The 25,094-nt window shown below is 43.5% G+C and overlaps 2 protein-coding genes across 10 annotated transcripts in view; one reads left to right on the forward strand and one right to left on the reverse strand.

The window, feature by feature from the left end:
* Window positions 1-8,163, reverse strand: part of FER1L5 (fer-1 like family member 5) — a gene marked incomplete at both ends in the record, with an annotated part of 103,232 nt that extends 95,069 nt beyond the window's left edge. The window contains one exon of the mRNA XM_083625824.1: window positions 7,995-8,163. Coding sequence (XP_083481950.1) covers window positions 7,995-8,163 — 169 coding nt within the window. The remainder of the gene's footprint in view (window positions 1-7,994) is intronic.
* Window positions 3,805-23,032, forward strand: LOC310769777 (neuropeptide FF receptor 1-like). 9 transcript variants are annotated; one of them, XM_083629510.1, is made up of 7 exons: window positions 10,739-10,805; window positions 10,888-10,957; window positions 15,801-16,039; window positions 17,143-17,207; window positions 18,962-19,291; window positions 20,513-20,612; window positions 22,089-23,032. In XM_083629510.1, exons 4-7 carry the CDS (start codon window positions 17,177-17,179, stop codon window positions 22,975-22,977), a joined length of 1,350 nt encoding a protein of 449 aa, XP_083485636.1. In that variant the 5' UTR covers window positions 10,739-10,805; window positions 10,888-10,957; window positions 15,801-16,039; window positions 17,143-17,176; the 3' UTR covers window positions 22,978-23,032. The 9 variants fall into 9 exon arrangements, with proteins under 9 accessions (XP_083485640.1, XP_083485638.1, XP_083485641.1 ...); XM_083629512.1 differs by lacking the exons at window positions 10,739-10,805; window positions 10,888-10,957 and adding an exon at window positions 4,283-4,761; XM_083629509.1 differs by having other exon boundaries at window positions 8,225-10,957; window positions 17,140-17,207.
* The last annotated feature ends 2,062 nt before the right edge of the window (window positions 23,033-25,094 follow it).

The following is a 25,094-nucleotide window of genomic DNA, read 5'->3' on the forward strand; positions in this document are numbered from 1 at the left end:
TGGACTCTAAACAAGTACCCGTGAGTAGAAATGGAAAATTGGATCAAGAAACACCCTAATTTGGCACCGAAGCGGGAAGGTTTAAAACAGGAAGTCCACCTTCCGCTTTTTGTAAATAGACTGAAGCAAAAACCTTCTAAGCTAATAGCTTGTAAAGTTGTTTGTAAAGGTCGAAATTTCCTTCATTTATAACCACTAAAACCCCCTTGGAAACAGGAGAAAAGGGGGGGGGGGAATTTTGACTGTTCAAGCCTGCAGGAGAGGGAGTAAAAGAAAAATAAGTTTCCACCGTCTCAAACCTGGGAACGGGGTGTCAGAGACAGAAATTGTCGGAGACGTTCATTGACTGTGAATGGAACATTTTGACAGATAGCTAAAAAAGAGAAACAAACTGATTCTAATGTTGCCTTTTGCATCCTAAAGAAACAAAATATTTGAAAAATGAAAGTAACTTTCCTTTGTTGGATATGCTTTAAAAAGATGGACACAAATAGAAATTGTCTCCTCTAGAGGGAGCTTGTTAAATTGTTGCTGCAGTCTACTAGGGGACTTTACAGCTGCGAGATTAAGATCGTGGGACCAGTCTTCTGACCATGAATAAAAATGTGTTGGGAGGAAGTCTTGGTGCTTGCTTTTTGTAAGACAAATGCTTTGCTGGAGCAGTTGCATGAGAAGATGGATCTGATGAATGAGAAGTTGGATTTGATGACTGTTGTAGTCAGTAAATGCGGACAAACAGGGAATACTGACACAGAAATCATACAGGGACCAACTCAGGAAACTGATTCGACTGGGCAAGTGCAAGGGCAGATGATAATGGAGGAGGTGGCGGTTGCACCTCAAGTAATACAAATGGAGAGATCCAAGGCCCTGCAGGAGCATAAGCCGCTGTTTTTGAAGATTGAATTTGGAGTGGGCCAGGGGGAGTCTGGAGCTGAGGAGGCTCTTAACTTTGGAGGGACTTTGAAATATGCTGTTAATTATTTTTTGGATTACATTGATGACTGCGGGGAGTGGGACTGTGGGGAATGGGCTGGTCTGATGAGGGGAGATGGAGATAACTATCGGCTGGAATCCCCCAGAGACCTACTCCTCAATGAGAAAGGAAAGAAATTAAGAAAGAGACCAACAAAAGACAAGGAAAAGTGCAAGTATAAACAAGAAGAAGAAGATCTGCAGAAGGGGCATGGAAGAGATTTAAGAGCCTCGGACATAAGATTACCAGGTTGATGGACTAGATGGAATGGACAGTAAGGACTGACATAACCCGAGACCAGGAAGAAGGGACGTTGGATGAAAATTGGAAGAAAGTATATAAAGAAAAATTTTTATTTTGGGAATTAGTGTAAAATTAATGAATATTAGGGGAAATGTTGGAATGAAACTACCTGGCTTTAGTAGAAATGATATAAAGAGTTATGTATAAATAAGTATTAAGTTTTAAGTTTTAAGGTATTTTACGGTAAGATAAGGTTAAACAAATTAAGGCAAATTGAATAACAGAATATGGTGAAAGATGGAAAGGATTTGCTGAGTTAATTAATAGGTTAGACTGTTAATAATAATAATAATAATAATAATAATAATAATAATAATAATAATAATTTATTATTTATACCCCGCCCATCTGGCTGGGCCTCCCCAGCCACTCTGGGCGGCTTCCATAGAAACCAAAAATACAGTAAAATATCACATGTTAAAAACTTCCCTGAACAGGGCTGCCTTAAGATGTCTTCTGAATGTCAGGTAGTTGTTTATCGCTTTGACATCTGCTGGAAGGGCGTTCCACAGGGCAGGCGCCACTACCGAGAAGGCCCTTTGCCTGGTTCCCTGTAGCTTTGCTTCTCGCAATGAGGGAACCGCCAGAAGGCCCTCGGCGCTGGACCTCAGCGTCTGGGCAGAATGATGAGGGTGGAGACGCTCCTTCAGGTATACTGGACCGAGGCCGTTTAGGGCTTTAAAGGTCAGCACCAACACTTTTAATTGTGCTCGGAAACATGCTGGGAGCCAATGTAGGTCTTTCAAGACCGGTGTTATATGGTCTCGGCGGCCACCCCCAGTCACCAGTCTAGCTGCCGCATTCTGGATTAATTGTAGTTTCCGAGTCACCTTCAAAGGTAGCCCCACGTAGAGTGCATTGCAGTAGTCTAAGTGGGAGATAACCAGAGCATGCACCACTCTGGCAAGACAGTCCGCAGGCAGATAGGGTCTCAGCCTACGTACCAGATGGAGCTGGTAAACAGCTGCCCTGGACACAGATTTGACCTGTGCCTCCATGGACAGCTGTGAGTCCAAAATGACTCCCAGGCTGCGCACCTGGTCCTTCAGGGGCACAGTTACCCCATTCAGGACCAGGGAATCCTCCACACCTGCCTGCCTCCTGTCCCCCCAAAACAGTACTTCTGTCTTGTCAGGATTCAACCTCAATCTGTTAGCCGCCATCCATCCTCCATCCTCCAAGATAAATTATTCAATAAAAATTGAGAAAGATGGAAAGAATTTGCTGAAATAACTAATTAAGCTAGAACACAAAAAGGGAGGTGTGAGGAGGTCAGGGAAATAAGCAAATGAAAGACAAAGATATGTAATATGGGATTTGTATTTTTCTTTTTGTTGTTGTTGTGTTGTTGTATTGGTCATTATGTATTTTTTCTTCTTTTTTTCCTTCTCTTTTTTGTACTCTTGAAACTCTTAATAAATATCATTTAAAAAAACAACAACAGATAATGAGCCGGCTGGGCAGGCTCTGAGGCTGTCTCCAAGGATGCGCCATTGGGTGCACCAGTGTGAGCAGACCCAACCTACTTGCAGGAGTGCCCGCTTGCTTGTCCCATTGGTTTGGATCTGAACAATACAAATGGCCGTGTCCTCCCTGATCTTCAAAAAGAGGGCAAAGGGTGCTGAGACAACTTTCCTTGTGCCTAGTTGTGTATGTTACATCTCTGCTTTGAAGCACTGAACTGTGTAACCTGTATGTTTAGGCCATGTAGTGACTTGTGTAATAAAGCCTTGGGGAATAACTGAGCCAAGAGTCTGAGTCCTATGCCCACAAAAGGGAGCAAGGACAGGGAGGGGGTAAGGCAGGAGGCCAACAGTAGGTGGCACCAAAGCCAGTGACAGGCAGAGCCAACTAATTCTAGCTTTGTCTCCCTTCTCCTTCCTGCTGAGTTCTTTGTGGGCAACAGTGACACTAAGGAAGAGGAAGTTTACGGCAGATTATATGTAAGAAGGCAGGAAGCTGGGGCTGGTTGTTCTGGTCTCTCTCAATGGCAATGTTTTCCTTGCACAATGCAAGGTGCATTACACAACTGGGGGTACAGCAGGAAAAAACCATATCCAAAGCAGTTTCACATGGTCATTCATCTATAACTGCTTTCCTGTAAAAGAACAGTCCAACTTCAGTGATGATTATCTGGAAAGTGACTTTACACATTGTGCTAAGATTCACCCAGTTTTTAAGCTACAATAATTATGCAATCATGTCATGGCGGATAAAATTAAGACAGAGATAGAACAGGGAAAAGAGCACTTTAAACCAAAAAAGGCATTCTTAAGCATCAAACACTGAGGTTTTTAATCCTCAAAGTGAAATGAAATGTATTCTGTAATTAGTGGAGCTGTACATCTATAATTATAATTATAATTCTGTAATTAGTGGAGCTGTACAAGCCCTTCCCATCCACCAACCAGGTATTATATTTCAACAAAGCAATTTTCAAGGGAAAGACAGCCAGTATGCTACAAACAGGAGCAATGATGGAAAATTACACACACACCCCCCCCGCTTTCTTCCTTTTGGTCAACTTTTTTAAATACAAGCACCCAGTCTTCATTCATTCTATCATAGAATGTTGCAGGAGTGAGAAGCAACTGCTGTCCTTTCCAACTGTGCCCCAGATTGCAGCCCATTTACTTTGCTCCACAGAATTCAATGGGGGCCACTGAGATCCAAGCCAGCCCCTCCTCACATAAGGTAAAGGTAAAGGGACCCCTGACCATTAGGTCCAGTCGTGACCGACTCTGGAGTTGTGGCACTCATCTTGCTTTATTGGCCGAGGGAGCCGGAGTACAGCTTCCGGATCATGTGGCCAGCATGACTAAGCTGCTCCTGGCGAACCAGAGCAGCACACAGAAATGCCATTTACCTTCCCGCCGGAGCGGTACCTATTTATCGACTTGCACTTTGATGTGCTTTCGAACTGCTAGGTTGGCAGGAGCAGGGACCGAGCAACAGGAGCTCACCCCGTTGCGGGGATTCGAACCGCCGACCTTCTGATCAGCAAATCCTAGGCTCTATGGTTTAACCCACAGCGCCACCCGTGTCCCTCTTCACATAGTCTTTCCCTTATTTTTCACATAGTCTTTCCCTTATTTTCCTTGCACGGCATGTTCCTGTAGTTTGTAATCCATGAGATTTAGGTGGATTACTAATTCAGTTCCCTTGTATTACCAGAATGTATTAATTTGGAAAGTATATAAATATTGACGTTTCTCATCAAAGCCCTGAAGTGACCCCATGACGAAAATAAAGACACCTGCACCCACTGTATTAACGCCGCAAGGGACTTTTTTATGTGTTCTTATGACCTACTGGTGGCGGAAGGAGCGAGCCACATTCCAGTGAGTGAGCCTGTCCCTGGCTGTAATACTAGTGTTAGCCTGTTCACTGGTCAGAGCTGAAGGAGCTAAAGGGCAGAGCGATTAGGAGAGGTGGCTGGGGAAGATGAAACAGGTTTGAAAAGGCAACTGAAACCAGCTTAGGTAAGATCGCTTAACAAAACAATTGGGAATTTTTTAGAGTAAATGAAGGGATTTCATTCTGCTGAAATTCATCACTTACAACTTTAAAAAGGGACACATGTAATTTTTACCTGTGATCTCTGCTGTGGTTGATTTCAAATACTGTGGACATATATCTTATTCAGGTATTCATCTCTTAAAAGTGTTAGGAGAGGAATTAAATTTTACATTAAAAGGAAACTGAAGGAAAATAGAAGATCAAAGAAGACTTAATCCTAATAACACAAGGACAGTAAATTGTACACAGATGATGGTCCTTGAGAAAGTCACGCAAAAAACAGTTTAGCCAAGAAAATTTAAACTGAAAACTCAGAAAAATACCAAGATAAGATTGCCTTGGATGGAGAGAGAGGTAGAACGAATGCTAGGAGGTTATAGATCTGTTCTGAAAGGCCTGGCCTTTCTTCCAGCAGCAATGACCAGATGACAGAATAAATGGGAAACGGACGTCAAAAGGTAACTATGCAACAGGGCAGGCCAAACTATCACCGATACGTGATGTGGCTGTGGGAGTAATAACTCTAAACTCAGGGCCTAGGATTTCATTGACAAATGTGTTAAGGGGGTGGATTCTGCTGTATCCCTCAGTGCTCCATGTGCGTCCCTCCCCAAGCGGCGCGCTTGGTGGAAGAGGACGACCATCCCAGATCGAAGGAGGGTACCCTTCTTTGGTCAAGGGTATGCGATAGTTGCGCTCCCCTGCTAGAACCTGCAAACTTTTGGCTAAGCATCTTCCAAGAACACCATTTGAGACATAGTGCCTTACTTGGATGTGTCTGGAGTCTTGGAAGCTGGACTACCCTACGTTCTCCTACAAATGGACCTTCAGGGGTTTGCAGCTTTGAGCAGGGGAGCGCAGCTCTCGTATACCCTTGACTGAAGAAGGGTACACTCCTTCGATCTGGGATGGTCGTCCTCTTCCACCGAGCGCGCAGCTTCGGGAGGGACACACATGGTAACTAGAAAGTCCTCTTGAATTTGAAGAGGCGGTGACAGGCTCCGATACCTCCCAAGTCAAGCCAAAATGCTACATCACAATGATAGCAGCAATATAGATGGAGACATTCTGCCTGAGGGACATCTAGGTGAGTATCCCTTAGAATCATAGAATCATAGAATCATAGAGTTGGAAGAGACCACAAGGGCCATCGAGTCCAACCCCCTGCCAAGCAGGAAACACCATCAGAGCACTCCTGACATATGGTTGTCAAGCCTCTGCTTAGAGACCTCCAAAGAAGGAGACTCCACCACACTCCTTGGCAGCAAATTCCACTGTCGAACAGCTCTTACTGTCAGGAAGTTCTTCCTAATGTTTAGGTGGAATCTTCTTTCTTATAGTTTGGATCCATTGCTCCGTGTCCGCTTCTCTGGAGCAGCAGAAAACAACCTTTCTCCCTCCTCTATGTGACATCCTTTTATATATTTGAACATGGCTATCATATCACCCCTTAACCTCCTCTTCTCCAGGCTAAACATGCCCAGCTACCTTAGCCGTTCCTCATAAGGCATCGTTTCCAGGCCTTTGACCATTTTGGTTGCCCTCCTCTGGACACGTTCCAGTTTGTCAGTGTCCTTCTTGAACTGTGGTGCCCAGAACTGGACACAGTACTCCAGGTGAGGTCTGACCAGAGCAGAATACAGTGGCACTATTACTTCCCTTGATCTAGATGCTATACTCCTATTGATGCAGCCCAGAATTGCATTGGCTTTTTTAGCTGCCGCGTCACACTATTGGCTCATGTCAAGTTTGTGGTCAACCAAGACTCCTAGATCCTTTTCACATGTACTGCTCTCAAGCCAGGTGTCACCCATCTTGTATTTGTGCCTCTCATTTTTTTTGCCCAAGTGCAATACTTTACATTTCTCCCTGTTAAAATTCATCTTGTTTGTTTTGGCCCAGTTGTCTAATCTGTCAAGGTTGTTTTGAAGTGTGATCCTGTCCTCTGGGGTGTTAGCCAACCCTCCCAGTTTGGTGTCATCTGCAAATTTGATCAGGATGCCCTTGAGTCCATCATCCAAGTCGTTGATAAAGATGTTGAATAAGACCGGGCCCAAGACAGAACCCTGTGGCACCCCACTAGTCACTCTTCTCCAGGATGAAGAGGAACCATTGATGAGCACCCTTTGGGTTCGGTCAGTCAGCCAGTTACAAATCCACTGAGTGGTAGCATAGTCAAGACCGCATTTTACCAGCTTCTTTACAAGAATATCATGGGGCACCTTGTCAAATGCCTTGCTGAAATCAAGGTAGGCTACATCCACTGCGTTCCCTTCATCTACCAGGCTTGTAATTCTGTCAAAAAACGAGATCAGGTTAGTCTGACATGACTTATTTTTCAGAAATCCATGCTGACTATTGGTGATCACAGCATTCCTTTCTAGGTGCTCACAGACTGTTTGCTTAATGATCTGCTCCAGAATCTTCCCTGGTATTGATGTCAGACTGACTGGGCGGTAATTATTTGGGTCCTCTCTTTTCCCCTTTTTGAAAATAGGGACAACATTTGCCCTCCTCCAGTCTGCCGGGACTTCGCCTGTTCTCCAGGAATTCTCAAAGATGACTGCCAGTGGTTCTGAGATCACATCTGCCAGTTCTTTTCATAGAATCATAGAGTTGGAAGAGACCACAAGGGCCATCGAGTCCAACCCCCTGCTTTTAATACTCTTGGATGCAGTTCATCTGGCCCTGGAGACTTGAATACATCTAGACTAGCCAAGTATTCTTGTACTATCTCCTTAGTTATTCTGGGCTGTGTTTCCTCTGCTGAATCATTTGCTCCAAATTCTTCAGGTCGGGCATTGTTTTCTTTATCGGAGAAGACTGAGGCAAAGAAGGCATTGAGGAGTTCAGCTCTTTCTGTGTCCCGTTTGCATTTCACCATCTTCTCCTCTGAGTGACCCCACTGTTTCTTTGTTCTTCCTTTTGCTATGAACATACCCATAGAAGCCTTTTTTGTTGCTTTTAACCTCTCTAGCAAGCCTGAGTTCATTCTGTGCTTTAGCTTTTCTGACTTTGTGTCTACACGTGCTGGCTATTTGTTTGAATTCCTCTTTGGTGGTTCCCCCCCTTGCTTGGCTGGGAAGAAAATTTGTATTGTGTTCCTTCTGCAACTTTTTGTGCTAAGACTCTTTCAGGTGGCGGTGACCGAGTCGTCAGAAGAGGCCCTATTTGGTGTCACCACAAGGAAGCTCACCTGCAGGTAGGAGAACACTTCTTCTTTTGTTGCAGCTCCGCTTTTCTTCCGGCTTCGCAGAGCTCACTGTACCTGAAGCAGATCTGTTCTGTTGACGAGAAAGAAGATGCAGTGTGAGGAAGAGCTCTTGATACATCAAGAAAAAGCCTGCAGTGAGAGTCACCAGCATCAGGACAGTGCTGCTTGAGGTAAATTCATGTTCCACCACCCCGTTGGTTTCTTTTTATTCAGGCAATGTTTTTTGGATTGCTCTCCCGTTTTTCCCATTTTCTCTTCTGGTTTTCTCTTCCCAGTTCTGTCCAAAGATCCTGCAAGGCTCAAATGAAATGAACGCTCTTCCAAAAAACAAGACACTATTTTCTGGAGGATTGGTGGAAGGCGGCTGGGGATAAGCTAGTGACTCTAGATCGCAACGCAACAGAAGGAGCTGCCAGACACATGAAGTCACCAACACTCAGATGAAGCCACCTCTTCCTGCAGAGTCACAGAAGTCACGGTGGACGTATTTTACAAACAAACAAGCAAACCAAGAATCAAAAAACTCTTTCCATGGAATTGGTGTGGTGGGGCTGGGGAGAAACTAGGAACTGTGGATTGCTTTTCACACCCCAAGAGAAGGAACTGCCGGGCGCACGAAGGCACCCTTCAAAGGGACAAACTCAGAAAAATACCAAGATGGAGATGTTAAAGAGAATCCTGAAAACAAAAAATACTTAACGGGAAAAGCCAAGAGAAAAGGAAGATAAATGAAGGAATATGAAGGGGGAGCTCAAGTTTGAGTTACCTTTCAAACTAATCTTTGGATGAAAAGAAGGAGCACATGGATACGAGGTCTGCTTCAAGCAGAGGGAAAATGAGTAGGGAAAATAGAAGGCATTTCTTTCATGAGGCAACTAGAGAAGTCATTTCCTGACAAGAAAGTTGGGGTTTTTTGTTGCTGAAGCTAGAAATGTGCATGTGGAGAAAAAAGAAGACAAGGAGAGGACAAAACCACGCCTTCTAATTTCATGTTGTCTCAGGTTGCCTTGGACGGAGAGAGAGATAGGTAAGTTGAAAACTTGCTGAAAAGGCAAAGAAAGCATCTGGAGGATGAAGCTGCTGATGGCGACTGGAGAGGGACTGCTCAGGGACACGGCAAGTCCAGGATCCTGTGGGAAAGTGCTTTCTCTGAGGGAGGTTGCTGAGAGTGGCTAGAGGGGTGGATTAGGACCTGGGAGACTAGAGTTCAAATCCTCCCTCTGCCATGAAGCAGCTCTCTATCTCTCAGCCTAACCTACCTCACAGGGTTGTTGTGAGGATCAAATGAGGAAGCAGACTAGAAGATCAACTCCACTCAGCCTTTCCAGCAGAACCTGCAAGATTACGAGAAGAGATGGGAAATGGAGCTCCAAAGGTAACTATGGAACAGGCCAGGCAAAATTACCCCTCATGCTTAACGTGGCTCTCTGGCGCTAATACCCAAGGTTTGGGGATTTGATCTTATTTTTTTGCTACATAGCTCGGGCAACACAAAGCGTTGACTCTCTGCAAAAAACCCTGGATCCTCCAGCACTGAAATACTCGATTTAAAAGCCGATCTAGCAGTCAGCTTCCTTTGCCAGTAACTTTGCAGCCGGAAACTAGCGTTGCACTTGAAGGAAGGTAACTATTCAATACTTTTCAGAGGTGGCGACAGGTTGCGGCAAGCCCCTTTGCGCCCTGTTACCATAAAGGATTCTTCTGCATATGCTCATCTTAAAATGGAGCCCTCAACTCTGGAAGATGTCTCCAATGTGTCCTGCAAGTGGAGGATTCCAGTGGAGGTAGAACGAATGCTAGGAGGTTATAGATCTGTTCTGAAAGGCCTGGCCTTTCTTCCAGCAGCAATGACCAGATGACAGAATAAATGGGAAACGGATGTCAAAAGGTAACTATGCAACAGGGCAGGCCAAACTATCACCGATACGTGATGTGGCTGTGGGAGTAATAACTCTAAACTCAGGGCCTAGGATTTCATTGACAAATGCGTTAAGGGGGTGGATTCTGCTGTATCCCTCAGCGCTCCATGTGCATCCCTCCCCAAGCGGCGCACTTGGTGGAAGAGGGCGACCATCCCAGATCGAAGGAGGGTACCCTTCTTTGGTCAAGGGTATGCGATAGTTGCACTCCCCTGCTAGAACCTGCAAACTTTTGGCTAAGCATCTTCCAAGAACACCATTTGAGACACAGTGCCTTACTTGGATGTGTCTGGAGTCTTGGAAGCTGGACTACCCTACGTTCTCCTACAAATGGACCTTCAGGGGTTTGCAGCTTTGAGCAGGGGAGCACAGCTCTCGTATACCCTTGACTGAAGAAGGGTACACTCCTTCGATCTGGGATGGTCGTCCTCTTCCACCGAGCGCGCAGCTTCGGGAGGGACACACATGGTAACTAGAAAGTCCTCTTGAATTTGAAGAGGCAGTGACAGGCTCAAAACGCTACATCACAATGATAGCAGCAATATAGATGGAGACATTCTGCCTGAAGGACATCTAGGTGAGTATCCCTTGCTAGGCTGGGAAGAAAATTTGTATTGTGTTCCTTCTGCAACTTTATGTGCTTAGACTCTTTCAGGTGGCGGTGACCGAGTCGTCAGAAGAGGCCCTATTCGGTGTTGCCACAAGGAAGCTCCCCTGCAGGTAGGAGAACACTTCTTCTTTTGTTCCAGCTCTTTGCCGATTCTTGCCAAAAACTCAAATAAAGCATTTTGAGGATGAAGCTGCTGATGGCGACAACTGGAGAGTGACTGCTGTCAGACACATGAAGTCACACCTCAAATGGACAAAGAAAATGGTGAGCATTGAGCAATCTTCTCTCTTTCCACATTAAGATTAATTGCAGAGATTGAATCTCATCTCTCTGTACTGCCTTGTAGATCATTGGCTTATCCAGCTTCAATCAAAAATTGCAGTCAAAATGGTATTCCATGGTGGAACGACATTTAGGTGAGTATCCCTTGCTTGGCTAGGGAGGTAATCTGTATAGTGTTCTGTATGCAACTGTTTGTGCTCTTTCACGTTGCAGTGAATCAGTCGCAGAAGTCAAAACCTATTGTAGCAGATTTCTTCATAACTCTTAAGGGTTTTTTTTCCCCATGAGAGAATATTTGCAGAGTGTTCTCTCAGGTTTTGCTTTTCGCCTTGTTGCATCACTCAAAAAACAGAGCAAAGGCACCAGTGGTTGGCACTCCTGGTTCCCAGGATGGGGGTAAAGTCCCTGCGGTGTCCTTGCTAACTTCCAAGGCAACTATCATGCCCCTCTATTTTCACCTATACCCCTCACTTCCCAAACTATTAGCATGGGAGGTTTTTTTGGGTAGTGATTTCAGTGAATAAGCTTGGTTCTGGAATCCACCACGGCATCTAAGGGCCAATTCAAGCCATCTTTGCTCTGTGCCTGCTACTCTAACATCCCATGTACGTAGGTATTTAATTTCTATACCGATTTATATTTTTAAGGAATATCTCAACGCGGTTTTTTGGAATACTACCAGTCAGCTCCTGTTTTCAAATGGGTCAGTGGCTGCTAAATTGTTAAAGGAAAATACCAGTTTACCATCTTATATAGATCAGCCTTCTGCTCAGGGCTGTAGCTAGAGGGTGGCAAAGTGGGCCCCTGCCAGGGGCACAGGCAAGGAGGGGGCAAAATCAGCTTTAAAAATGTCCATAAATATGTCTATAAATTAATTGATTATTGCCTCATAAGGAAAGGTTTTTAATAGGTGACTTGAATGGGTTGGGGGGTGGAGGAGGGGCGGAAAGAAGAGCTACGGTAATTTGTCCATGGCGAGGGGGCGCAACCTGGACGGTTCCCCCAGGGGCGCAAGTTCACCCAGCTATGGCTCTGTTGACAAGAGACTGATCTTAGTTGAGCAGGGCTACCTTTGTCCTCATAGACTAGCCTCTACCAGCTTAGATGCAGATGGTGGTATATTTCTTGCAAATGCTTCTCTGTTTATTGGTGCTTTTGCAGCTCAATCCCACTAAGTAGTCATCAGGGTATAACATCTTTTTATTTTATTTTTTTTAAAATGACATTGGTTGCTTTTTAACAACAGCTTGCTACTTCCTCTCTCATTGCCTCCACATTTGGGGGGGAAGCGTCCCCTGCTCAGTTGTTTCTTCTTCGAAAGGTTATTAATTATTATTTTTTAAAGGGAAAATTCAAACAACATTGAACTTACCAATACAAAAGGGGAAGAAAAGGAAAACTAGAATGGGTAAAAAGGAGTAGAAGAAAAGGGAAAATAGTTTAAACAAAAACAAGACAATAACCCTCACCAACAAACACATTGAAAAGGCTGTAGGATATTAATCAACCTTATAAAATAAAAAAAACACAAATACAAAATACATATTAACATAGAGACTTCAGAACAGTTTCAAACCCCAATAAACAGCACCCTCCCAAGTTAAAATCCCACCCCCATTAAAGCCAGAATAGATCCCCAATAAATAATCCTGTCAGGAGTTTACAGTACTGATGGCATGCCAGTGGTGTCAGAAGCCCAGCTGGAAATTTGCTGTATGTATCAGTGGCTCAGACTGTTGAGGATTGAAGCTTAGCTTCACTGATTAATCCAAATATCTACAGGACTGAAATATTCATATTTTACCACCATTTGGAAATTTTGTTCTCCACACCCCAACCAGTCACTCTCTTTTGGAAGAGAAAAAGCTTATAAGGCATCACAGTCACTGCAATTAGAGCCCATATTTCACAGCCTCCTCCTCATGTGAAATGGCATATATAATTGCACAAATTACTTTGCTGTCTGTGCCGCTGATGTCAGAACCCACCACTGTGGCTCGACATTCTATTAAATGACTGTAATGCTCAGCGACTTGTTAGTATTTGAGAGTGGGCAAATTCCATTCACACTGCACGCCTCTTCCACTAGCATTGTGATATCTAGCAGCTGGAAAATGAAGTTTAAAAGAAGTACTGGAGGGGGATTGAGATCATTACTGCTACTAGTGATTCTCTTGAAATGTCCTTTTGATTTGGGCATCATGTGGGCAAAATGCAGAACCTTGCTTTTTACCCACATTTGCTGCAATTTGGGGTGGGGACAGGTGAGAAGAAGGTGTGAGAACGGAGCTGTAAATAAAAACAGGCCTTGTGGGTCACATTCAGATCCACAAGCACACTGTTTGAGCATGAAAAAGAGTAGGCACATGCGCAGTGGAGGAGTCTCTCTCCAAACACCCTGCCCTGGATGCATCCAGAACAACAACTATGTCTGGGTTGTAGAGTGAATGACATTTCTTGTGGCATTAGGCCCTGGTACCAGAAATTTATCCCACAATGAGGCCACAATAACTGTCATTGATCCTACATTGATCCAAAAAACCAAAGTGCTGCACCAACAGGCACAAAACAACCCCTCTGCAGCGCCACAAATCCAACTCAATGGTGTAACGTTGGAAAATGTCAGTCACTTCTCCTACCTGGGCAGTTACCTTTCCACAAGGGCCAACATTGATGCCGAAATCCAGCATCACCTGAGCTCTGCGAGTGCAGCTTTCTCCCGATTGAAGTGCACAGTGTTTGAGGAGCAGGAAAACCAAACTGCTTGTTTACAAAACTCTTATACTACCAACCTTACTGTATGCTTGTGAAACATGGACCATTTATAAACGCCATCTCCAACTCCTCGAAATATTCCATCAATGGTGTCTCCAGTAAATTTTACACATCACTTGAGAAGACAGGCAAACTAATGCCAGCGTACTGGAAGAAGCAAAGATCACCAGTGTTGAAACAATGATTCTTCAACATCAACTTCGTTAGACTTGTCATGTTGTTCGGATGCCTGATTATCATCTTCCAAAGCAACAACCCTATTCTGAACTTAAAAAATGGAAAGTTTTTAAAAAGAATTTTAAAGACTTTCTCAAGGCAAATCTTTAAAAAGTAGTACAAACCCTGACAATTGGAAAACACTGCCCTCGAGTGCTTCAATTGGAGAACAGCCTTTGCCAAAGGTGTCATGGACTTTGAAGATGCTCAAACTCAGGAGGAAAGGGAGAAACATGCTAAGAGGAAGGCATGTTTGGCAAACCCTCACTGTGATCAACTCCCACCCGGAAACCTATGTCCCCACTGTGGAAGGATGTGTGGATCCAGAATTGGCCTTCACAGTCACCTACATACTCACTGTTAAAACCGTGTTCATGGAAGACAATCTTACTTGGCTACAAGAGATCACCAAAGAAGAAGATTGATCCTACACAGCAGGATTAGATGCTGCTCAGGACATATTCATAGGCTGAAATGCTGAGCTGAACTAGTAGAGTCAAATGCAAGAGAGTCTGCCTTCAGAGCACTTAACAAACATGTTATGCAATGCAATTTGGTTTGTTCTAGAATGCTTGGTTCTGAGAAAGCCTGCTTTCATCGTTTATAAAATCTTGACAAAGGTGGAATTGATCAGCAGTGAAGCAAACATCAGTTTTCAAAGCATAAGGGAAAGAGAAGTTCTGACTTAAAAGCAAGAGGTTGCTGTTTGTTTGTACTATGGACTCCATCAAATAAAATTGGCCTACAAGGAAAAGGCAGCAGGGTAGTGGAAATTGTACACTGTAAAAAAAGAGAAAATTTTCAAAGTGCTGTCACAATAGAAACCATGATCAAAGGAAAACCAAACCTTTTGCTGCAAAGACAACAGTTTGTTTTTGTTCTAGCCTATTGTGAATGAATCTCCCACAGAACTTTTATGATGGCTTTCCGTATTCTAATATATTTGGTTTAATTTCAAAGGCGGAGGTGAGAGTGCAAAACCCACCGTCTAACTAACTGAGGTCTAATGAACTCTGAGTTCCTGTCCAGGATTCGTCTACTCCTGCAGCCAGTCTCTGTCCTATTCCCTCCCTTGGGGTCCCCGTGCTGGCTTGAGGAAGACTGTGATTCAGATGATGCACCAGTCACTCCACTCAAGGGGGAGCCTCACCACCCCATCCTGCATTGCTCTGGTCTGATGCTGTTGCTCCTCCATCATCCTCCGAGCATGTATTCTTGCAGTCTCTCCTGCCCCATAGTCTAACTGCATGAAGAAATGCTTTCTTTTATGTGTCCCGAATCTTCCAGAATTCAGCTTCTGTTCTAAAGGTAACGGTAAAAAGGCTTCAGCATCTCTTCCCTTGGAAAGTTGTGGACTCTGGTTCATTGGAGGCTTTTAAGCAGAGACTGGACGGCCATCTATCATGGATGCTTTAGATGAAATTTCTGCATTGCAGGGGGTTAGAATAGATGACCCTCAGAGTCCCTTCCAACTTTAAAATTGTATACTTCTGTGATTCTATGATATGCTATGGTGAATCTGAAGAAAACTATTGAGGAAGGAAGGTCGGTTGGAGTGTTAATGCTGTGAACCTTACATCTTCTGCTCAATCTGTATGTAGGCATAAGTAAAGGCACATCACACTGCTTTTGATGCAATTTGCACTCCTATCTTTCTACAATGGGAAAATAACAGTGTACTTTATCCAACATACATTTCCAAAGCAGCTTCATCATTTGTTTTGCAGGGATCTGTGTTTAGTTGTTGTTTTTTAAGCTCCTAACTCTTTCCAAGAAGAGGGCCAGCAAATGAATGAATTAAAGCAGATTCTTCTCTGCATGCAAGCTAATGTTCTATGTGCAGGTGCGTCAGGATCTGATCAGCATATGATGCAAAGCTGGGTGGCAAGTGTGTTAATGACCTAGAAGTATATTAAGGTATCTTTTGTGGAAGCAAATGTTGATAGATTGTGGGTGGCAATGACATCATATGTTACCTGCTCCCAGGTTTATGAAGTGAGGAATACAAGGCTGAGAGAATCCACAAGAAGATCAAATGCCATTCAGGAGTGTTATGTACTGAGAAAACATCGGATTTCAGCAAGGAGCAAATCTTCCTGTATCCGTGGAAACAATGTGATTGCTTTTTTTGCTGGGCAAATGGAACTGTAAAACCTCCTTAAGAACCTCCAGATAGACCGGAGTAGGGGACAGATATTACAAATGGAATGACCTCGGTTTAACAGGTAAGCGGTGCAAAGTGTATGTTTTCTGGACAAACTGGGGCAATTTTTGCAATTTTCTTAGTAAGCTGCGTTTTCCTGAACTGATGCTTCTGGCCTCCAATATAATGTGTTAAACAAGCCTTGAATCTGATTGTGCCAATAATGAAACATATTGAAAAAGAGTTTGGCTGGGTGTGTGTGGGAAAAGGGACCCTCTGGGTCATGAGTGTTACAGATTAGGAAAAAATAATATTTAATTATCTCCAGGAACTGGAAATATTGATCAGGTACAAAAAGCTGCTTCGAATTCAATTGCTGCCTCTACAAGACGCTTTAAAACAAGCTGCATGTTGAATATTCAGCTTTGCAATAAATGTGATTTATTTGTGAGAAAGATGTTGTTCTTAGAAGCCCAGCTGCTGTACTTTTGTTCCTGTGTCCCCCTTCTCTCCCCAACCCAGTTTATAGAGAGAGAGAGAGCTCCCAGATTCTTTCCTATGATACTTTTTGGACTAAGGCTTATGCAAAAGAATGATTGCAGTGCAACCCTTTATATTTCTACTCAGAAGCAAGTCATATTAAGTTCAAAAGGACTCCTTCCCAAATAAGTGAATATAGGATTGTAGTCTAAATGTTTATTTTTATAATTTTAGGGTCAGACAAAGACATATTTGTTTTCACTGGCATTTTGGCAGCTTCAGTGATTTGTTATTATCCTGTTAAGTTGTTTTTAAATAATGTTTCTATGAATTTTTAACTTTGGTTGTAAAACACTTTGAGACTTTTTTTAAAATGAGAAGCAATGTAATCATTTAAGAACCCTAAACCAAAAGCTTATCTGAATACAGAATGTGGGACCAGGCTGTGATTGTAAATTTCCTCCAAGACCCTCAAAACAAAAGGGCTGTTGGAGACAATAAAGTTATTTATTTATTGAACAAAATGCATATATTGCTTGTCTGTATGTGAACCTAAGTGGTTTACAAAAATGTAAACTCAAACAATTATTGACTAAAAACCAGTAAAACTTGGCAATTAAAATGTTCACAATGTGCTTAAAATCGACAGTAGCTAAAAAGAGATAAAACACATGTAACTTCTACATGTTTACATGTTTTAAGCAGGTACTAAAAACAAGACAGTGAAGGTCCCTGCCTGATGTCAAGAGGCAAGGAGTTCAAAAGCGCAGGTGCTGCCGCACTCAAATATTGATTTCTTACCATTGCAGAAGGAGTGTTGTGTGGCGCCAGTAACAGTGTCAGTTCTGCAGATCAAAGCAGTTTGAAATGTTCAGATTTCCTGATATCTCCCTACAATTTGAAATTTGGAAAGTTATGTAAAAATTTCCTTTTTTATATAATTTGTATTGGTTTATCACAATTTTATACCTTTTAACTTTAACCATTTCAAACATTAAAATGAAAGGTTCTTTTGAACCTTCGGACCAACCTTCCCTCCCTCCATGGGTTCCATATTTAAGAATAAATTTTCTGCATCTTTTACCATTGTCCATCTGTTGTATGTCCATAGTTGCCATAATTAATTCCACATTACAAGTGTCATTACATCCCTGCCAATGATTTTAACTGTTTACAGTGGTCTTTTAAATAAACTAAGAATTTGCTCCAGTCTTTTAAAAATATGTGATCATCCTGGTTTCGGATCTTCCCCATCTGTTTTGCCATCTCTGCCTACTCCATCAGTTTCATCTGCCATTCTTCTTTTGTTGGTACTTCTCCTTCCTTCCATCTCTGGGCTAGTAGCATTCTCGCTACCGTCATTGCATACATAAAAAGTCTTTTGTCCTCTCTTGGTATCTCTTCACCTATTATACCTAACCAAAAGGCTTATGGTATTTTAACAAATGTATTTTTAAACATTTTCTTTAATTCATTATATATCATTTCCCAGAAAGCCTTTACCAGTGTACATGTCTACCACATATGATAAAAAGTACCGTACCTTCCTTCCCTTTACATTTCCAACATAAATTTTAACTCGTTTTGTACATTTTTGCAATTTTACTCAGTGTTAAATACCACCTATACATCATTTCCATATAGTTTTCTTTCAACGAAGAGCATGCAGTAAATTTTATTTCCTCTTTCCATAACTTTTCCCAAGATGCAAGTTGAATATTGTACCCAAAATCTCTAACCCAATGTATCATGACTGCCTTAACTTCATCATCTATTGTATACCATTCTAATAGTAATTTGTACATTTTTGACAACACTTTCACATTATTTTCCAACAGATCTATTTCAAACCTCGATCTCACTGTATCAAAACCTTTTTTTATTTGGTCTACCTTAAAAAAATCATTTAATTGGTGATACTGTAACCAATCCATTAATAATTCTCTTATATCTTCTATGTAAGAATTTCCACACACAATTTTGAAATGAGTTTTTTTCCTCTGTCCAAATTTAGTTTTGGTGATATTTTTATATGTATGTCTGTGTGTGCCTCTATTGCTGCATGCACCGTAATCTCCAACCAGTGAGACACTCCAGAGGTTCCTGTGCTTACCCAGAGTCCAGTTTCCTTGGAATGAAGGGCCAGGGAAACTGTGGCATCTTTAGAATATGTGGTTTTATTTTCACATCTATACAACCTGAGCATAGGATGGAGGGGTTCACAACATTAACACTCCAGCAGATCTTGCTTCCCCATTTGGTTTCCAAGGAAGCTCACAACTTTAGGTCTAGCACAGATCAAGATGTCCTTTCCTCTCCAGGTTCCAGCATCTGCCCAATCTCTCCCTCCCCCCTCCTCCCCCCCCCTCTCTCTCACACACACACACCCTTGGCCTATTATTCATCCTAGGATGAAGTGGTATCTAGCCAGGTGAGGTGGGAAAAAGCCCACCCACTTATCTCTATGGGAGCAGGGCAACCTCTTTGGATATAAATTTTTTTAAGTGTTTTGGTTGCTTTGTAGGTGAAGCTGCTAACAGTATGGAGATGAAGAACATTATCCAAAAGGAAACCTTGGCCAATGAGACTGAAATATGGATTGCAGGAAGCCACATCAATAGCACTTTCCTCCCTTACTACCAACATTCTCCTGCTGTTGCTGCCATTTTAATCATGGCGTACCTAATTGTCTTTCTCTCATGCATGGCTGGGAACGCCTTGGTTTGCATGGTGGTGGTGAATAATGAGCGTATGCGCACTGTCACCAACTTCTTCATCCTCAACTTGGCCATCAGCGACCTGCTGGTGGGCATCTTCTGTGTTCCACCCACTCTGATGGACAACCTGATCACAGGTGAGGGCCATTCTATGAGAGGAGTGGGGAAACTGGGCTTTCAGAAGTGGCATGCTGTTGCCTGCCAGGAAACCAGTTTAGGAAAGCTGGTCTAAGACTCCTCTCCTCTGCCACTTCAGTAAGCCCTCTCCCTATGATGGTCTAGAATCAAGTGGCAGAATACAAACTTTGCATGGAGGGGCTCCATTGCACACATTTCCATGTGAAAGGCTCTCTTCTGACTGGGACCTTGGAGAGCTGTTGCCAGTCAGGTGCAATCAATATTGGACTGGCTGGACTTGGAGGGGGGCAGTTTCATAAGTTCACAGTGAAAAATGGGGTTTCTGGTGGAGTCTTAGGACCCATTTTTTTACACTAGCCTTTGGGATAGTTTGATGCACTTCTAGATCAGATGTATTGGGAGTGTTTTTGGTTGCATTAAGGTGATTATTGCAAAGTATTGAGCAAGGTTTAAAATGGCTTGGTTGAATGTATTTTTTTAATTATGTTTTTGTACACTTATCTGGGATTCTCACTGACAAGGGTGATTAACAAATTGAACAAAGAAAAAATAGAATAAAACACATCTCTAAAGTGTTGAAATACTACTGCAGAGAAGCAGGACTGCCTTGCTTGTTTCTTATGCTCAGGAAGGCAGAATGTTCAGCTCTGTGATTTCTTCCCATTGTTCTTTGGTGTGGTAAATCTGCCCTAGAAATACCGTACTTACTTGAGTCTAATGCGCCATCGACTCTAATGCACACCTCAGTTTTCTGAACCTTGAAACCCCAAAAAAGTATTTGCTGGTGAATGTGAATGTGCCATCAAATCTAATGTGCACCTTAATTTCCGCAACATAATTTGGCCAAAAATGGTGAGCATTAGATTCAAGTAAATACAGTAAATGTTCAGAGGTGCTAGAGCTGATCCTTGCCTTCTAGATATGCCTATTTCCTCTTGGTTTTAATGTATCTATGTGGAGTTTATTGTCTGGTTGTAATTTGCTTTGGGTTGCCCTGGGCAAGGTAAAATGAGTAACAAATTCAATGACAGATGATAGATAGATAGATGGATAGGTAGGTAGGTAGGTAGGTAGGTAGGTAGGTAGGTAGGTAGATATTCAGGCTTATCAAGAATGCAGCACTGGGTTCCTATGGTAATGGAAACCTCTTTGCAAATTAAAAATGCCCTATTTATGAATCACAGGAAGTTGACTTATTCTGTGTATCTCCTACATGACAGGCTGGCCTTTCAACCAGGTTATCTGTACCATGAGCGGCCTGGTCCAAGGAATGTCCGTCTCTGCTTCTGTCTTCACCCTCGTGGCTATAGCCATGGACAGGTAAGGCTTTTGGTTTCATTGTGGGTATTACAACAAACGAGAATGAATTTGCTTTTGCTTTGCACACACTGGATATCCATGGGTCACTGGTGGACATGTTCCTTAGCTGAAGGTTGACCTGCCTCTTGACTTTGCAGCATGTTAGCCAATCAACTGTTGGCTCAGCCCCCAATTTTGCCCTGCCCGCCATGCTTTGGGAGGGCTGTCTAAACTTTTAACGGTTGTTGAAGATGCTTTGCATTGACATTATAAATAAAAAGATCAATGTTTAAGAAGTGCAAACCTTCCCCTTTTCAGGAAAGAGTTTTCATGCTGACCTTGTGAGTAGTCAGACAGCTGATGCAGCCAGCTTCTGGTTCAAGCTTGCTTGTGTTCAGAGACGAATAGGTGAGCAATGAGAGCACTCTTGGAACAGCTCCCTTGCTCTAAAGTTTTGACATGTGGTATCCTTTAAATCAAGCCACAAATTCAGAGTTGGAATCCCTAAGCTATAGATGGAAAACCAGCTCTTTGTTGCTGCCACCATCAAAACTTAATGGAGTCTCCATGCTAGGAAGGATGATGGTTGCAATGGCAGGCCTACCCACCCTCATCGAATGTTGATTATTCAGAAGTGCATTCCCTGGAGTGAAATCAAGATCTCAGAACTACTCTTGAATTTACACTAGACACTAGCAAGGTTGAAACTGACATTTCAAAGTGCTGGTTATGACCTGTAAAGCCCTACACAGCTTAGGTTCAGGCTACCTGAAAGACCATCTCCCCTTATACAAACCTGCCCAGGCTCTGAGATCATTACACGGCAGGAGGAGGAGGAGCTGCCAGACACTGAAGTTGTGCCCCACTTGGCTCCACAATCGGCCTCCTCTTCCTCCTGCTGCCATCACCATTGGCTGTGTCTGCTTCCCCCTCTTTCCCCTCCAAGGCAGGAGGAGGAGGAAGAGGAGGAGGAGGAGGAGCCACACTATGCTAAGCTCCATGCTCTGCCTCCTCCATGCCCTGATTTTTTTAAAACATGGGGGCACCTCTCCAAAAATATTGGGCTCCTAGGAGTTGGCACCTGTACAGCATCTCTCTGGGTCTCCCCAACTCTGCAACCTGATATGCTCTTTAACCAGACATGGCAGCGATTGAATGGAGGGCTACCTGCATGCAACACATGCATTCTCCCACTGAACTGTGGTCTCTTCTGCGCATAGACTCAGGTCATGTAGTTAGCAGGCTGCTGCCATCCTCCAGCTAGTGGCAATGAAGGTGTGCACTCCTTCCTGCTACACATGAGATTGATGTGTGAAATGGGCCTATTTGAACAGAAGTCCTGCTTTAAAACATATTTATTTATTTAACACATTGGTGCCTTGCATGTCTCCACCAGACCCAAGAGTTATTTACACAGCTCTCCCTTCCCCAGTTCATGGGAGGATGACGTGTCTGTGGTTTGCTCTTGCTAATGCTTCCTGCTTCTTACTCTTCCAGATTCCACTGCATTGTCCTGCCTTTCCGGGAGAGGCTCAGCCTTGTGAAGGCTGTGGTGATTATTGTTGTGGTGTGGCTCCTGGCCATCGCCATCATGTGCCCTTCTGCCATCATGCTCACTGTTGGTCGCGTGGAGGACCACTACATGGTGCTGAGTGGTGGCAAGAATACCACCTACCCCCTCTATGCGTGCTACGAAGCCTGGTCTGACAGCAGCATGAGAAAAGTCTATACCACCATCCTATTTGTCCACATCTACCTGGTGCCCTTGATGCTCATCTTGTTCATGTATGGAAGCATCTGCTTGAAACTCTGCCATTCCACAGCGCCCATCACCCAAAACCTGACTTGCCCTGTCAAAGCCAATGGCACGCCTAAGAAGAGAATCAAGGTCATCAAGATGCTGGTCTTGGTGGCCCTCCTCTTCATGATCTCCTGGCTGCCCCTCTGGACTCTGATGCTGCTGGTGGATTATAACAATTTGGACGATGACCACCTAGACTTACTGACTGGCTATTTCTTCCCTTTTGCCCACTGGCTGGCCTTCTCTAACAGCAGCATCAACCCAATCATCTATGGCTACTACAATGAGAATTTCAGGCGGGGCTTCCAGGCAGCTTTTAAGTTCCACCTTTGCTCCCAAGAGAAGGTACACCAGGAAACTTACTCTGAGCAGTCACAGGGGCCCACCAGTTTTAGGATGTGCAACAAAGTCTTTGCAGAGGCAACTTCTTATAACTCGGTGTCCTCACGGCACACTCAGAACACTGGCCCTCTCGTCTCCAGGAGCATTCAGCCCAAGTGCCCCGGCCTCAGCTTAGAGGACATTGATAAGATAATGACTTATCGTGGAATTAATCAGGCTTGGGAGAAGACAGAAAACTGCTAAAACATTGAGGGGTGTGTGTGTGTGGAAATAAGGCAAAATAAGAGAACAAAACTTATCGTGGACTATTATGTGATTAATTCGAGGGGACAGAGAGTAACTCGCAACTTGCAGGCATTTAACTTGTGCACATTCAGTTTTATGCACTTGGCAATTTAAAAAAAAATTAAAAGGGGGGTGGTGGAAAGGGGGTGGGCATGCAGGGGAAAAACCCTAAAAGAGATATCAACTTGCAGGTTTAGAAAAGGTCCCAAAGAGCTGCTGCTAGTTAGATCCCTGGTGCTGTGGGATCTGATCTAGTGCAATCTCACCTGCCAGGCTCAAGTTCACAGGGCCAGTCCCAGACATTTTGGCACCTGAAGCGAATCAGAACTTGGTGCTCCCCATTGTAGTTTGTTAAGGGTGTTTTTTATATTCAGTCAAGGCTCCTCATGCCCCTCCATCCCAACACGAATCTTTGTTCTCCCCTTCATCCTGAGCTTCACTCCCCCCCTCTCCCTTTATTTCTGATTCTGATCTTCACTTGAAGAATATTAGAAATAGCAGGGAGTGGAAATCAGCACCAGAAACAAGTGGGGAGTGAAGATCAGCATCATAAACAAGGGAGGGAGTGGAGACCTTCACGCCCCTCTTTTTCCCCATGCTGATCTTCACTCCCCACTTGTTTCTGGTGCTGATCAGACTAGCAGCTGTTGGGAACACAATGCAGGTTAGGCGGACCTTTGGCCCCATCTAGCAGCACACTAATGTTCATTCATTACTGTTCAGGATTTGCCTCTTTTGGGGTGGGGAGAAGAACTTGTTTTATTTTGGTAATTGCTTCCCATAAAACATTCCAAAGTGATAAAAAGACAAAATATATCTCCCTATATACATAAGAATATAAGGCTGCCATCCTGCAGCCTCCACTGGAGGATCTGTAGGGCCGCATCACAACCCTGGCTTTTCCTGAAGTCCCGGTGCATTAGTGGAGCAAAAGAGAAGGCAAGTTGCACAGCTACAGTGGCCATGGCATGGGAGTGAGAAGGGAGGGACACTGGCAGGGTGAAAGAGGTGATTTAAAACAGTGACAGAAGTCTGAACAAAGCAGGGGTGAAGGAAACTGAGAGGGAAATAATTGAGAGAGTTGAGTAATGTACATTAGTACAGTGGGAGATTTGCGTATGGGAAGCTCAAGGGGATTTATGTGGGGGGAATGGCAGTGGGTTGGCAAGCAGAGTGAGCAGGGATGCATAATAGACAGTAAATAGGTACAATTTAAAACCCAATACAAATACAGATTGGGATTACAAGCTTCACTTAATAGGCTTGAAAGGAATGGAGGGTGTTCATTAGGTGATGAAAAGACCATAAAGATAGCACCTGTGTTCCAAAGACCACACTGAAGGTCTGACGCCTGTATTGTGCAGAAAACACTTCCTGATGAGATGACGTCTGCTGGAGGCAGAGTGCTGGTTGTGCAATGGCTGGCTTGGTATACAAGGCATAAGATCATCTTTTGTGCCTCCAGTTTTAATCTGCTAAACAAAAGTTGTTTCAGCTGCTAGAGGTTTCTAACAGCAAACAATTCTTTTCCATAAAATAGAAATAATCCCCAAGAAGCCAACAAACTTTGTTACTCACTGAACAAACTTACTAAATGGGTAACAAAACATAGTCATGAATCATCTGGATCGACAAAGCTTGTACCAAGGCCTGTATTAAATAAACAACCCAAAAGGAGCCGTGAAAACAAAACACAAATCTAAGATTCTATAAGGTGCTGAGTGACATGTCAATTTGCAGATGGTGACACTGTGGTCACTAATCCCCTTGCCAGAGAAAAGCATGTTGTTCCCCTTCCTAATCTCTTGTCACGCTGCCTGGATGAGAAAGGACAAATCTGAAACCACCTGAAGGTGACACAATGTCCAGGTGGTAGTGCCCACTTTGGTGTCTGCCTTTGTGACTCCATCTCCTGGAGAGAAGAAATGGGTTGATGGAGGATTAGAGGAGCACAGGGATCATTCCCATAGTTAAGGTGAGCAGAAAAAGCAAGACCCCATCATTACAAGTCTCAACATCCGATAGCTTATAAAGATGGCCTCTTTAAGGCAAATAACTTGAAATTTGCATTATGT

The sequence above is a fragment of the Podarcis filfolensis genome (genome assembly GCF_964270895.1).
Source record: "Podarcis filfolensis genome assembly, chromosome: 8".
Classification (NCBI taxonomy): domain Eukaryota; kingdom Metazoa; phylum Chordata; class Lepidosauria; order Squamata; family Lacertidae; genus Podarcis; species Podarcis filfolensis.